The sequence below is a fragment of the Pempheris klunzingeri genome, chromosome 8, assembly GCF_042242105.1.
Source record: "Pempheris klunzingeri isolate RE-2024b chromosome 8, fPemKlu1.hap1, whole genome shotgun sequence".
Lineage (NCBI taxonomy): Eukaryota > Metazoa > Chordata > Actinopteri > Acropomatiformes > Pempheridae > Pempheris > Pempheris klunzingeri.
The window spans coordinates 18718160-18733754 of NC_092019.1; the positions used below are offsets into that span (position 1 = coordinate 18718160).

A 15595-nucleotide genomic window follows, 5' to 3' on the forward strand; every position below is an offset into this window, starting at 1 on the left:
CTTTCATAAATGTGTATTTTTCATGTTCCTTTCTTTATGCTTTCATCTTTTCATGCCTCTCCAGATCATCCAGATTGCTCCTATGCCTGTGGTCCAGTCCCAGTTGCCTCAGGGTGGAGCAGTCCACCCTGCCAGCCCCTTCCCTGTAACAGTGGGCACAGCTGCTGTGGTGGCTCCAGGATCAGCCCCCTCCCAGGCTGTACTGCTGCCACCAGCACCTACCAGGTAGGAAAGTACAAACTGGAATAAGAGAATGAACATAGATCCCATACCTCCTGAACCTACTACACCACCTGTTTGTGCTTTTCGTTCTGCACTGGGGCATCCAGTGGTGACATAATAACATCTGCCAAGGTATATACACAGACCACAACAGACTGACAGACATGACTTAAGTGCAGCAGAACAAATTAAACTAGTGCCAATAAGTTTTCAGTCACAACAGTTCTTTTAAATTGACTGTGAACTGCTCTTCTGTAACTGCCACCCTTTTATTTTAATGAGGGTAAAACCACCTACCTGCCACTAACGGAAGGCTGAAACAACACACTGTAAATGAACTCATCATTGTAACATCTTGCTATCATGTTTGCAATAGTATATTTTTTCTTTAAAGTGGCTCGGGTATTCTGCATAAGTAACAGTAGCATTTGAAAACTCTTTTTACTTGGTGGTGGTCTAAATACAGTGAATTCACATCAATGCATTCAGACCACTAAATGTTACAATCTAAACGCATAACTTTTGCTGCCTTCTTCAGTTAGCTGTGTAGAACACTTTACATGTATTACATGTATGTGCATATGCTCAAGGAAATGAAAACTGTTTAATAAACCCTTTTTCATACAAAATACTGTGTAAATGAGCCCATTTTAAAGTTGGAAGAGATGTTTTTTCTCATTTCAGATGAGAATAGTTCTTGTGCTGTTGACATGCATTATAAATGTGTGTAATTAATTCAATTTATTACAATAACCACCGTGGTTACTAAAGCAGGGGCATGCCTGATCGCAGCACTGCAGATGGTCAACAATCAAACCGTGAGGATGAACCGTTAATTTTCATCACTGTAGGGAGCCTCTATGAAGGCTCCTCTTCCTTGATGATGTCTCCCTCATTGCTTGGACTGCAGCTCTCTGTGTTTCAATGGACTTGGAGCGATCTGTAATGGAGTTTTGTGTTTGAAAGCCCAAAAGCTATTTCTGTAACAGATGGATGAACCCAACAATGTTACAAATCAGATGTCTGAAAGGGACTATAAACAGATGCCAGAGCTTGTGAAGCTTGACTCAGCTCTGACAAACAGGCACCCATTTATGAACATATGCCAGCATCACTTATCCCACCCTGGGTTACTGTTGATCTCAGTAGTTTTTCCATTATTGTTTCTTTCAGCGTCATAGCTGAGGTTGCATGAGCCAAATATTTTCTGTTTCTGCATGAGTTAAATCTGACTTCCAAGAAGGGATTTGCGTAATGCTTCAGAAATAAATTGGATACGGTGTGCTGTTTACATGTCCTGTGTACATATATATATATTAAGGGGGTATTATTACATGAAAAAATATTTGAAAAGTAGGACCAGCTTTAAGCACCATTATTGGCTTACTGATGTGCTTTCTATTGTAGCAATTTGTTTTTAGAGTATACTACTCCTGCGGTAATTCAGTGGAAGACAGCAAGCCACTTGTGGCACTTGCAGTGATTCAGAATCTCTGTTAAGTAGTAAACATCCATCAATGTCCAATTGGGGACTTAAATACTTTGGATGAGCATGCACAGAAATTATATAACAATATTCACCCTTTAGACAGATGATAAAAGGCTTATTCAACCATCTCAGAATGAAACACCTCTCCAAAGGGCCAGTTCATGCCCAGCAAAGTTTTAAAAATAAAAAGCTCTATGTACATACATAGTATTAACTGATGAAGCTTTTACTGATTACTGTTAAAACGGACATTTTTGTCTAAAATAAATGTCTTTTTCTTGTCGTTTGTGGATTGAGGTGGTATTGTTTCCTGCAGCAGGGATGTCCAGATTTCTTGAAGCATAGCGAGCAGACAATACAAGAAACAAAAACTCCAGCAGGGGTGCAGATGTAGCAGTGCAGCTCTATTCTGGATGTGTTAGTCATGCTGCTGGTGGCCCAAGTTGCCTCTGCCTGCCGCCCCCACACTACCTCTCAGCTCCAAACACACACACACACACACACACACACACACACACACACACACACACACACACACACACACACACACACACACACACACAGCACAGCACTAGTCATCCTGTGCGGCTCACTGTGTTGTACACTCACCCACTGACCCTCGCTGCAGCACTTCTTTTTTGGTCTTCCTCTTTTCTTCTAATCATGTCTCTGTTGTCTTCATTTCTGTTCTGGCTCATTGTTGTACCTTAACACCTGCTGTCACATCTATTTCACCTTTTCTTGATATTTTTTCATTACACAAATGTCACCTTCCCTTGTTCACTCTCCTTATGACTTCTTCATTTTTATTTTTAGCACTCGCATTTCTCTCCTGAAATCACCTCTCCTTTTTCTGTCTCCCATCCAGGATCACCTATGTCCAGTCCCCTCCAGGGGTCCCATCCAGTCTGCCTCTGGTCTCCACGACAACAGGCTCTTCCACTACCCAGCAAGCCCTGCCAGTGGCTGGATCTGCATATGTTCCGTCGCCCCTGGCAACACTCGGGTTCACAACCATCGCACCACCTGGACAGGCGCTGGTTCAGCCACTGATTGCAGGTCAGTGGTTTGGAGAGCTGAATTCATTCATTCACTCTGTTCTTTATATGTTAATGCTGAGGACTTTTTAAGTGCTGTATGAAATGAGCTATGTGAACCACAATTGTGGTTATAGGCAAATAGGGACCAAAGGGACAAAGTTTTCCATGTCATAGCTCACATTAACACTTACATTTTCTTTTAATAAACCTACTGTAGATAACAAGGTATAGTACATACAATACTCATTTAAATCTCAATAAATATGATCTTATAAAATCTAATACTGCACCAACATGAAGAGAGGCATGCAAACCACAGTTAATAGCTGTGTCCAGAAAAGATCCATAGTACATCCTAATTTATCCAGTATTATACAATATGCACTGCATAGTTACAGTCATGATATACTGTTGGTTGATGTATGACTGTATGATTAAATATGGGGGCCGTTGGACATCAAACTGTTAATGCCATAGCTAACTGAACTTCATGAATAGACGTCAAAAGGTTTTTCCTATGATTTAATACTTTTTATGCTTTCTAAGATCTTTCACCACCATCTCCAGGTTGGTTTGATTTGTCCCAGCTGTGAACAGCTTCTCCATTTCTTTTGTATGCATACAGTCTGATCTTAGTAGACCTCATTCTGTCACTTATTTTAATGTGAACACACCACTATACATAGTCAAAACCTGCTCAGAATTAGTGCATGTCTGCGCCAAGCTGTTTTAACAGTGCATGGTTCAGAAATTAGTTTACATGTGAATAATATAATCCATGTAATATGAATTAAACAAGTACTCTGTAAATTCAAACAGTGTTAATTCCACAACGTATATCTGTATGACACAACAACTTTCACTCAACCATGAATAAAGTTGGCCAGTGTATATTTGTAATGTGTGGATAATGTATCAATTACTTCTCTGGTCTTGTTTGGAAACACAAAAACATATATTTGCACATATAGTTTATTATTTTGCAAATGAGTATTAACAGAAGAACAAAAGATATTGAAAAATCAAGAAAAAGGATATTGAAAAAAATATAGGTTTAACAGTTTAACTTTGTTGTTTAATTGCAGACCCCTGAGCTAAAATTATCTCTTGAATACTTCTACTAGTATCTGCTAAAAAGAATATTTGGCCTCTTGGGTCTCCTGTTTCCTTCATCCAGGTCAGCCACCGCTCTTGGCCACAGCTCAGTCTCCATCACCCTCCACCTCAGCCCCTGCCTCAGGCTCCGCTGGCCAGATAGTCACCGCCATCTACCCTCCTTCACCTAGCGTCTCCATGGCAACAGGGGTGGTCTCCATGACAGCAGTGCCCCCCAGCGTGGTCTACTCCGTCTCCAGTCCCTCCAGCGCTTCCCCCCACATCCTGTCCAAACACACAGCAGTCCCCACCACAATCACACACCCACATCCGCAGATCCATCTGGACAGACAGGCAGACAGGCACCTGCCTCTGGACAGACCTGCAGACAGACAAGCTGACAGACAGGCTGAGAGGCAGACGGAGCTGCTGACACATTCGGACAGACAGTTGGAGAGGCACATGCAGACCTCCAGCAGTAGCAGCTCAGTAGCACCCCCCAGTGGCTCAGCTGCGTCCATAAGGCCCTGCAGTCCTCCCCTTCAGATCCAAGCACCTGGTACGGCTGCATGCATTGTTTTCATCAGACATTGTAGTGACATATATTACTGATATTATATTTTAATCTTTTCCTCATGCTTCTGTTTAACAGGTAGTACCCCAGGCACACCCAAACTAACCCAACTTCCAGTCAGGACCCCTCAGAAGGTGAAGGCAACAGTGGCGAACATCCCCGTGGGCAGCTATGAGGGAGGCGGCAGAGGAAAAGAGAGAGAAAAGGAGAAGGAGAGGGAGCGAGAGAGGGAGAGAGAACGGGAAAAGGAGAAGGAGAGAGAAGCTGCAGCCGCTAGTCATTTCTCCTTTGATCCTGAGCTGGCAGGGCAGACGGGGTCTCCATCAACACATCCAGAGGAGCCACCATCTTCTGACAGACTCCCAGAGGGCTCCAGTGCTGCGGACTCCTCTGACACACGCAACAGGGAAAGCACAACCACCAAAGAGGTGAGGGGACCCTCACACACTGACATTCAGCTCCAGCACAGTGAGAAGAAACTACCTAGTTGTTGTCCACATATAACATCTGTGTGACTTTGTATAAAATACTTCTGTGCAGGCTGGATGGAAGGAGTCCCTCCCCTCCTCTCCTCTCCCCCCTCCATCAGCCACAGAACCCACTCTGCCACCTCCACAGACTGACAAAGATGTTCCCACACCCAAAAAGGTCAAAGCTCGCCCCCCACCACTTAAGAAGACTTTTGACTCTGTGGACAAGTAAGTTAACACCTTTGTGACTCTTGGTGTACGGCTGCAGAAATTCTCGATGGACTATGTATATATACTGTATATTGTGTGTGCGTGTGTTGGTCTGGCAGGGTGCTGTCAGAGGTGTATTTTGAGGAGCGCTTTGCGGAACTGCCAGAGTTTCGGCCTGAGGAGGTTTTGCCCTCGCCCACCCTACAGAGTCTGGCCACTTCACCCCGCGCCATCCTGGGCAGCTATCGCCGCAAGAGGAAGAACTCTACAGGTTTCACTCACAGTTTAAGCATTTCATGATCCTCTGACTGTAGTGTTGCTGCAGTGACTGACGTGACTGCGCAAGCATTTTGCTGTTGTTTATGAAAGCACAGGCAGAACTACCTTTTATGAGGTCAATTGACTTTAGGTGTATCTATAGAGGTTTTAGTGCTTAATCCTGATGAATATGGATACGTGATCCACGCTGATAATTTCACTGTTACAAGTGTACATGTGTTTTATTATCATAATATAACATTAAGGAGATGTTGCATAATTTTACATTTTATTAATTAGCAAAAGCTGTACAGCATATTGATACCTCTAAAATAGGTCATTTTACATAAATCTCATGTTGTGTTGTGGGTTTTAAATTCATTTCTTCTGTGTGCTTCTAGATTTGGACTCGGCCACTGACGAACAAGTATCTCCTAAGAGAAAGAGTCGGCGGCGCTCAAGCTGCAGCTCAGAGCCCAACACGCCTAAAAGTGCCGCCAAGTGTGAGGGAGAAATCTTCACCTTCGACAGAGCAGGTAACACACAGAAGGGACATGAGGACAAACACTTTGTCTAGATTTATTTCAAATCGGGTCATTTTTTCCTGGTCTTTTATGGGGTTTTTTATTTGATGTGTGTGTAAGAAAAGCTTGTGTTGAGGGAGAGCTTTTGTTTGTGTGCTTATTAGATATCTCAAAAATGACATTGTTCATGAAAATACATTTCTCCTCCACAGTTGGCTTTACTTTAGTTACTTTAACCTCAGTGAGAATTTACTGTACATGTCATCAAAGGATATTTTAATGAGTAAAACAATAAGAAACAGGGGAACATCCCAAACATTATAGTAACATGTGAGCCAGATAGGAATCACTGACTTGGAGAAAAGTTCAACCCTCTCCTGTATTTGACCTGCTTGGTCAAAGGAGGCCTGTAGCGACATAAACAAGGATGTTCATTATTATATCTAGTTTCCTGAAGACTCAACCACTCCACCCGTTTGTCCCTTTCCCAGCCCCAGATGGAGAAGACATCCTGGCAGAACTGGAGTTTGAAAAGGTGCCGTACTCCTCCCTGCGACGAACGCTAGACCAGAGGAGAGCGCTGGTCATGCAGCTGTTCCAGGAACAGGGCTTCTTTCCATCAGGTAAGACACACACACACACACACACACACACACACACACACACACACACACACACACACACACACACACACACACACACACACGCACACACACAATACATACAAGCATTTTCTGACATTTATTTGTGGTTGTGTTTTTTTCTTTTTCCAGCTCAAGCCACTGCAGCCTTCCAGACAAGATACTCTGATATATTTCCCACTAAGGTGTGTCTGCAGCTGAAGATCAGGGAGGTCCGGCAGAAAATCATGCAGACAGCTGCCCCCTCTGATGTCTCTGGTTTGGGCATCCCTGACTCACTCGGCCCCCTCCCCGGGCCCTCGGGCTCCCAGTCAGGAGAAGGATGTATGAAAGGAGGTGGGGACCAGCTGGATGAAGAAGTGGATCAAGGGACAGAGGCGAGCCCAGAGGACCCTCGTGATTCACAGGACTCTTCTAGATGAGGGATGCTGACAAGTTAGATCGACGGATCAGTGACTGTTGACATCACACCTTTACCACCCCCTACACGCTTTCACACTTTAAAAAAACAAACAAACTTTTAACCCACAGCCTGAACTCTCTTCTGGTCACATTCTGACTCCTTTCCATCCTCAGCAGCCACGCCCTGAGAGTGAGAGATGTTTGTATGCAATGTTGGGATTTTGTTTTTCTTCTTTTTTTATGGTAATTTGTGACCCTTATACCAAAAAAAGGACTCGTGAAAACCATTGGCACAAACTACCACGTAACACAGTGCAGACACACACACACACACACACACAATGCAAACTCCTAATTCCCCACACTTGAATTAGCACTCTGTATTTATCACCTTGGGGAAAACTCCCATCGATGCCAGTGAACGAAGGATCATTGTGTACAGCTGCACTGATTTGCCTTGAAGAAGATCGGGTCCTGGCTTTGGACGGAGAGACCTGCTCAACCCATTCTGAGACAGTGAAAAGTCAGCAGTTTTGAAACAAGGATGTTAAATGTTTTGATATTTGTTTTTAGTAGGGTTAGAGCAGTAAAAGCATTAAGTGTCTGCTCGAGGAACAAGCTGTATGTAGACTAACTGTCTTGTTTCCGCTGACGTTTGGGGGCTGGGCCCTCGACAGCTGGAACAGCTATTTGATTTGACAAGAGAACTCATTACTATGGACCTGGAAAGACCTTTTCCTCCATTTTATTGCTCACATGTAGACCTTCAGGGGAGGTCTACCAGAAGAGACTGAAAAATTGACTGAAATGTAAGTGGACTTCTGGCAGTGCCATCATTCCTGCAAATACCTGTCTGGCCAAGTCCTCCCTTCTCGCGACTGACCCTAGCACATGCCAGTAGGTAGGAACCAAGCATTCCTGTGCCTCTCATTCGCTAGCCATGAAGGAAGGAGGTGGGTCAAAGTCAACGGGCACATCCTGGCTCTTAGTCGTAGAGGTCAGGCTGATAAGGCCTTAATCCTCTATTGCCAAGCAGTTTTATTAACTTTTTTTTAATTAATTTGATTTGTATTTAACTTTGTCATATTCAGTTTGTTGTTGTACTATTCCTATGGTTATTATTATTACTCCTCATATCATTGCAGTGAACTCTGGTCCTTAGTTTTGTTCTCACTGTTGGCAGATGTTTCCTTCATTTCTGCCAGCTGTTGATTTCTTGTACTAGTTTTTTTTTTTTTTTTGTATAATTTTGGAGGCAGGTGAGAGACGCTGCTCCCCACCTGTACAGTTCCTCCATTGTAGTCTTCCCTTGACTGGCCTCTCACCTCAGCAAGGACCTGCGGTGCAGTTATTTTTATTCATTTCAAAGAGGACAAACACAACATGGACCTTTTTTATATTCTTTTAACAGTAATAAGCCGTATGTTTTTAGACTACCTGTACGCCTCCCTGTCCCCGCTAAGTTTGATTCTATAGCCTCAACACTTGTACATCTCCTTCCTCCACCTCTCTCCTTCCCTCCTTCCTCCCTTTGTCACTTTATTGGTCTCTCCAGACCTCCTTTCTAGGCAGGCGGAGAGAAAACTGGGGGAAGTGAGGGGAGGGTAATGAATCAAAGAGAGCTGTTAGGATCTAATACTGGTTGTGTCTTTGTGCAAGACTTGGTTGTGTTGTAAATAATTACTGTAGAGTCAGTAGACTCGTTATATTATTGATAAGGAAAAATCTGTCATTGAACATAAGTTGACTTTTGAGACACCCATTACCGAAAAGTAAAACACATTAAATGGAAAAAAAACAATAATAAATATGGCTATTAATGTTTTTGTGTTATACTCCTTGTTTTGCTGTTCCAGTATACAAGAGAGGAATTTATATGAATAATTTAAGTTTGTATCTGTATCTTTCAGTATGCAAATAAAAATAGGTGTTCAATTAAAGTGATTTTATTGCTGGCAATGTGAAAAATGGGTTTTCCTTAAAGAGGTACTGCACACTTCAACGTGTTTTTCAAAGGGAAAACTAAATGTTATGACTGTACTGTGATGAAACGCAGCAGTGCTGGTGGTTAGCATCGACGTTTCTTACCAAAGTTTCAAAAATCAACATTTAATTTTTCCATTTCTGAAAAGGGCTCAACATGTCATCTGTTTTAAATCAGCCCAAATCTTTGCTATGTAGATGCTGACAGTCGACCAGTCGGGACATGAAATTCATATTGAAAAAGTAATAATCTAGATGCCCTTAGAAGTCCAGCCCTCACCCTTGAATTGAAAATCAAAATGATGCAGTGGAGTCGGGCTCAGACCGACAGACGTGACACATTTAGCACGGAGTGATTCAAGAATGTCTGTCGTGTTTGTTGGGCCCCTTTAAAAGGTAGCAGTCGTGCATGAAAATAAGGTGACTAATCCAAACCAACATCCTTGTTTAGTCACCTGAGGTTAAAAAGGGAGTCGCCGACACACAGACTCCGCCATCTCACCCCCCCTCCCCCCACGAACTTTTCATACGCCTGCTTAAAGGCACGCTGCGGACAGACTCCAGGTGGAGCATCATATCAAACCTGTCTCATCAGGTAAGTATCATGTAAATGACTCATCTCAAACTCCTCATGAGTAAACAGTGAGAGATAAGGAAACACCAAGTTAATATTTCTACATATCTACAATATCTGTGAATTTTCATTGTGTTGAATGAGACTGTGGGTTACGGTTGTTTATCATCTTGAAAAACCATTTATTGATTTCACCTATTTACAACAGAACAGTTTGCTTCGACAGCATCGCCAAACCTTTGAAACAGAAGAAAAATCACATCCATTTCATATAAATGATAAAATGAGTCATACAAACGTCATCTGAGGCACAACCAGTGGTCCTTATCCATCACGACGGCCATGTCCTCCATCTTAGTGTGCGTCACGTCAAAACTGATCCCTCTCTGAGCTCAGCAGAGGAAGAGGGAGGCCGACGCACTTTAGTCTGTTTGCTGGACGTGTATTTTGTAGCATTGTTGTCCAGCAAATAACTATGTGGTTCATGTAAGTCATTACTTTAAGCCTAATTCTCCGATCACAGTAGTTTTTGTTTCAGTCAGTATTTAGATGAGCGCCAAACTCATCAATTTGGTGTCAGCAGGATAATTTTGATTTTTTTTTTTTTTTTAAATCCTCAGAGAAGCTGCAGTCCATCCACAGCGACCGTGTCCATGGCGAGGCCGTTCTCCAAAGCCGTGTGATAGATCTCCAGGGCCTGCTCCAGAGGCAGCGCTCCCCCCTCGCTGGTCTCAATGATGGCTATGGTCTCTCCAAACTCATTACACATGATGGTAGGAGTGCCCTGAGCCTGAGGGGGGGGGGGGGTCAGAGTCAGTTTAACAGTTTGACACACAGACAGATTTACACGTGCTGATTAAACGTCATCCTCTCACTTACTTTAACTGTTTTAACTCAAAACGTTCACATCACATAGTTAATTAACTGGTAACCAATGGGACCAAACTTTTTAATGTCTGTTTTATTACTAACTTGGTGATATATTCTGACCTGCTGGAGATCTGAGGTTTGGATCTGGATGAGCTGAGGCTGCCCGTTAGCTAGTTCCACCGCAGAAGCGTCCACCACTGCCACGGCCGAGCTGGTCTCCATGGCGGCTTGGGCGGCGGCCTCCTCGTCCAGCCTCTGCTGCCTGGCGTGGGTCTTTTTGTGGTTCCTCAGGTTGGAGAAGGTCTTGAAGGCTTTGCCACACTGCGGACAAACGTGTGGCCGTTCGCCTGTGTGTGTCCGCCGGTGTTCCGCCAGATGCATGCTCTGGATGAAACCCTTTCCGCAGACCTCACAGCGGAACGGCCGCTCGCCCGAGTGTGTGCGCAGGTGCTCTCGCAGGTGTGTGTTCTGACGGAAGCGCTTGCCGCACACTTGGCAGGGAAAGGGGCGCTCGCCGGTGTGGACTCGCTGGTGAAGCGCAACCCCGGAGGAAGACACAAACAGTTTCCCACACACAGGACACTGGTGGGCTTTGGGCCGCTTACCAGAGGTGCACCGCGGCCGGCCGGGGCCTAAGGCGAAGTGGCTCAGTCTGTGAAGGCGTAGATTGGCAGGAGAATTTAGCTTCTTCCCACAAATGTTGCAGTCTATACCCCCCCGCACGACACTGGTTGAATCCCCTGATTCTGTCTCTGCTGTGGTCGAGGTGGAGGGCTCCGAGGTCAGACCTTTGTTCAGCTCTCCTCTGTTGTCTGCCTCTTTGTCCACCTCTGTCACAGTACCGGCCTGCACCAGCGTGGGGTGCTGCTCCAAACAGTGACCGTCTCTTTGCCTCCTGGTCAGGAAGCCACTCTCACAGTGAGGACATGGGAAAGGGGCCGGAGCCCCGGGATGTTGCGTGTAGCGATGTGCCGCCAACTTGGTGGGCCAGCGAAAGGTGGCGGGGCAGTCCGGGCAGCACAGCGCTGCGGCGTTGGAGTGCAGCAGGCTGTGCTGACGGAGGTTGGAGGACTGCGAGAAGGAGCGGTGGCAAACATCACAGCGGTACGGTCGCACACCGGAGTGGATGAGATTGTGGCGCATCAGATTGGCCAGAGATGAGAAGGTTTTGCCACAGTCAGAACACTGGAAGGGCCGCTCGCCGGTATGAGTGCGGATGTGGTTTCGCACGTGGATCTGCTTCTTAAAAGACTTCCCACAGATGCCGCAAACGAAGCTGCGCTCTGTGACATGGGACTTGCGTCGATGGTGAACTAGCTGCAGCTGTGACGGGAAGGTCTTAGAGCAGGAACGACAGGAAAAAGGCCCTTTGTCTGATGGTGCGGCTGAAGCAGCTTCTGCCGTGTCAGTGGAGCCGGGCGTGAGTCCGACACTAGCGTCATCCAGGGGAGCGGGGTTTGTGGCTGAGCCTGGCTTGGCGGCATCCTCCTCCTGCTGGGGGTCATCGGTGCTGCCTTCCAGTGGGGCAGACACCTCCATGTTGTCGTCCTCCCCCTGCTTCTCCACTTCACCTCCTTCCACTTTGCTCTGTGAACTCTGACTCGGGTCGTCTCCCAATTTTTCCATCTCGTCCTCGGTGAGGGGGGCCAGCAGGTTGATTTTGGCTTCATAAGTGTGGGAATTCCTCTTCTCTCTTGCTCTCTGTAGGATGGCAAGAGCAGAGAGAGATGCTCTTCTAGGAGCGGAGACCTAGAGAAGAAAACAGACACATGTCAAACTGAAACATACGAAATTGGAGGTCACAACTGGACACAACTGGCAGGGGGGTATGCTTGATATACTACCATGGAAACGGGGGCGGGTGTGCCAGATGAGTCACGGTTGAGGTGCGTTCTGCGGTGGTACAGGTACTTGGTCATGTTGGTGAAGGTTTTGTTGCAGAACTGACACTTGTGAAGGGGATCTGCAGTGTGCGACTTCCTGCAAGACACAAGGAGGAAAAGATTAAACGGAATCAAAAACTCAGCCGTCAGTTTCTCACGTTCGTCACTTAGCCGCTGTGGTCGGTCGGCGCTCTTTACCTGTGCATGATGAGAGTCATCTCAGTGGTGAAGCCATTGCCACAGTCCACACACAGGTACCTGGCCACGCCAGAGTGCGTGCGCATGTGTGTCTGCAGTGACGTTGCCTTCTTGAACACCTTGCCACACTCGGGACATTCATGCGTGCCCTGCTCGTGCACACGTTTGTGAGCAGCCAACCTGTTGACGGAGGTGAAGGTGCGGTTGCAGAGCTCACACTGCTGGGGCTTGGCCCAGACTGCTGCTGCCGTTTTCTTCTCTGCTACTCTAATCCTGATGTCCTCCATTTTCTCCGTAATCTCCTCCCTCCCTCGCACCTCGTCGAAGCCACTCATGACGCCCGGCTCTCCACTCTCTTTGTCCTGACCCAGGAAGTGCTCTCCCTGGTGCTGGAGGAAGTCCTCTGGGGTCTGGAAGAGAAGGGAGCACTCTGAGCACTCATAAGGATGGATGACCACCACCTCCGCCGGCTGTTGCTGCTGCTGCTGGCAGTCATCCTGGACACTGGGCGCCAGCCTCAACTCCAATCTCTGGACGCCGTTCTCCAGGACTCCCTGTTTTGCAGAAGAGCCACGGCCCACAGCAGGCAACAGAGGGGGCAGTTTGGAGCGGCGCTGAGTCGGAGTGCCGGAGTTGTCTGCCAGAGCTTGAGCTGTGAGAATCTGCAGGTGCATTGTGGCAGAGCCGGGAGTCGGTGTCACCGGAGGCAGCAAAGCGGAACGGGAGGGTGCAGCAACTTTGGAGACAGACTGGCGTTTTTTCTGCTGCTGCTGCGCAAGAACCTGGAAAATACACACGAACGTGAACAGAAAAGAACTTTTAAAGATGGAGAGACTTTAAAAGCTTTCATCTAGATGTCACCTCTGTTGTGAGGGTTTTCTAATCCCAAGTACCTGTGCCAAGATCTCCCCAGCCTGCTGCTCACTCAGCACGTAGTTCTGCACATTGTTCAGCGGAGTGACGGTGCCATCAGGCTGCAGCACATACTCCTGTAGCAAGGGCCAAAAAACATAAACCACTACATTTTTACACAAAGTAAGCAACGTTTGATAGCTGCTCTTTCTTTTAGCTGCTCATCAAGAGCTTTGGAGACTGGATGTCTACCCCCCCCCCTTGTTTTCTGGAATAACAATGCAGTTGCAGCAAACCAATCTGTGCTGGCCTGGAGGCTCAGTGGAAAATTGATGCAATCATTGCCGAAATTTACAGCTGTTGCATTGTCAGTCTTAGTCCTCTGTAATGAGACTTGACTTGATGAGATCAAGTGTCTGTATGTAAAGTGTAAACTGCTTTTGCTAGGATAAAACTACCAATAAAAACAGCAATGCACTCGGTCATTTAAAGGAATTGCATTAGCAAAACAAATCTGGCACAAGTCTAGTAATATAACCTACATAATTAACTACTAGAGCCCAATGTTTTATTTAGCATTACTGCCCAAAAACATGTTATTTGTACAACTACATTCAATTCAGAAAGCTTGTTACTGTGGTACTCCAGCCGTTCTATTGAGTCATCAGTACCATGGTGTCTGCGTTACTGTGTGTGCTGCTCCTGCTGTGGGTCCGCCGGTGCTCCAGCCACGTCTCGGGGGAGTCAAACAGAGCCAGACAGTCAAGACACTGGTACTGGACCGGTCCCGACACCTGAGCCTCAGACCCCGCGTCCTCCGTCTCCAAAACCTCACACAGCTCTGGGGCACAGTCATATACACACACAGTGGGTGACTAACAGCTAAAAGCAGATAGTGTGAAGAGTCACAACTGTAGTTTAGCTTCACTGAGGATTGTTTGCCTTCTTCCCATCATCATATTGAATTCATGCATTTCCACAGAATAGCATCATACTGCATCACGCGCAGACCATCAGTATCTCAACGCACTCCAGTTTTTCATGCTTGTTTAAAATACACACAGTCAAATCCCTCACCTTGCTGCTCCACCTCCATCCCGGCCTCCCTCATGTGCATCTCCTGGTGCTGCAGCAGCTCCTCTGTGTTCATGAGGATGGTCCCACACTCCAAACACTGGTACTGCTGAGTTTGCCCCATCTCTGCCACAGCCCGGATGGCCGCGGCCTCACCCACCTCCCCTTCTCCCTCTCCCTCCTGGCCAGTGTGGATCTGCTGGTGGATCAGCACATCCTCAAGGGTGTTGAAGAGCTGATGGCACTCGCTGCACATGTACTGGTGCTCCACATACACACCCTCTGCCTCCTCCTGCTGCTCGGCCATGCCGCTGCCTTCTGTGTTGCCTTATGTGGGCTGCAAGTGTAGCATGAAAGGTGATGAGAGGGGAGCTTAAACTTCACTGCTGTGTCCAATGAATGCAGACCACTGATACCATCCAGAAGGCCAGTAGAAGAGCACACCTGTGGGGAAACAGAGCATCATAGTGACAACATGTAACACTGAACACATAAATCAGCAGATATCCAGCAGCCAGCAAATGACTCAGGTCTGGTTTCAGTGTTTCTTCTCACTCAACGATGCAAACTGAAGTCCCATCTATAGAAGAAGACCCAGCAGGGACATTTTGAAACAACACATGGTAATTTCCAGTCGTTAGCCACATGAAGGCCTTCTGTTGCTAACAATGCGACCAGCTCTCAGCAGGACCTCACTAGTTATCGTCTGGTTGTCCTCACCAATGTATTTCATGTCATTGTTTACAGTGTGTGATGGCATATGGAGAGCTGTTGGCGGCGCTCCCTCCGACACTGCAGACCTGTTTCTCGGCACCGCGGTTTCCTGACAGCGGCTCCCCGGTTCGTCGGGCGGTCCGTCAGGCGGCGCTACCCACTTTTCCCCGAAGCTGTACGGCTACCGCGGCGGGCCCTTCTTTCTCCTTACCTCTCATTTACTCTCGTTGGACAATCCCTTGTGGAGTCATCACTCTTCGTTCACACAGAAAGTATGCCTGTTGTTAGTCGCGCGTCGCCATTTGTGGCATGGACATCAAAAACCTGAAAAGTGTCCGTGGGAAATTACATTTCAAAGCGTGTAATGAAACCTTTGCCCGCCGATCGCCTCCATTCTTCTGATAGGAAGCCCCGCCCAATGCGGTAGCCTCAACATTTCAGAGTCTGTGATTGGACAGACTAACTGTCAATCACACATTTTGCTTTACTGATGGGCAATGTAGTTTTTTGGGTCAATTGTTA

At 46.5% G+C, this 15595-nt stretch overlaps 2 protein-coding genes across 5 annotated transcripts in view; one reads left to right on the top strand and one right to left on the bottom strand.

Annotated features, from left to right (window-relative positions):
• The window catches only part of cicb (capicua transcriptional repressor b), a 34983-nt gene extending 27966 nt beyond the window's left edge, over positions 1-7017 (top strand). For 2 of the 3 annotated variants that reach the window (XM_070834690.1, XM_070834692.1), the window contains 9 exons: positions 65-225; positions 2580-2770; positions 3929-4405; positions 4499-4848; positions 4961-5118; positions 5211-5371; positions 5760-5894; positions 6374-6505; positions 6656-7017. In XM_070834690.1, the coding sequence (XP_070690791.1) occupies positions 65-225; positions 2580-2770; positions 3929-4405; positions 4499-4848; positions 4961-5118; positions 5211-5371; positions 5760-5894; positions 6374-6505; positions 6656-6945 (2055 nt within the window). In that variant the 3' untranslated portion in view covers positions 6946-7017. The remainder of the gene's footprint in view (positions 1-64; positions 226-2579; positions 2771-3928; positions 4406-4498; positions 4849-4960; positions 5119-5210; positions 5372-5759; positions 5895-6373; positions 6506-6655) is intronic. The other variant, XM_070834691.1, reaches the window with a different exon arrangement.
• A 2623-nt stretch (positions 7018-9640) lies between these two features.
• znf526 (zinc finger protein 526) lies at positions 9641-15455 on the bottom strand. 2 transcript variants are annotated; one of them, XM_070835703.1, is made up of 8 exons: positions 15285-15455; positions 14363-14803; positions 13957-14126; positions 13327-13422; positions 12434-13215; positions 12197-12332; positions 10473-12101; positions 9641-10272 (listed from the first exon to the last, which is right to left on the bottom strand). In XM_070835703.1, exons 2-8 carry the CDS (start codon positions 14664-14666, stop codon positions 10099-10101), a joined length of 3291 nt encoding a protein of 1096 aa, XP_070691804.1. In that variant the 5' UTR covers positions 14667-14803; positions 15285-15455; the 3' UTR covers positions 9641-10098. The 2 variants fall into 2 exon arrangements, with proteins under 2 accessions (XP_070691804.1, XP_070691805.1); XM_070835704.1 differs by lacking the exon at positions 13327-13422.
• Between the last annotated feature and the right edge of the window lie 140 nt (positions 15456-15595).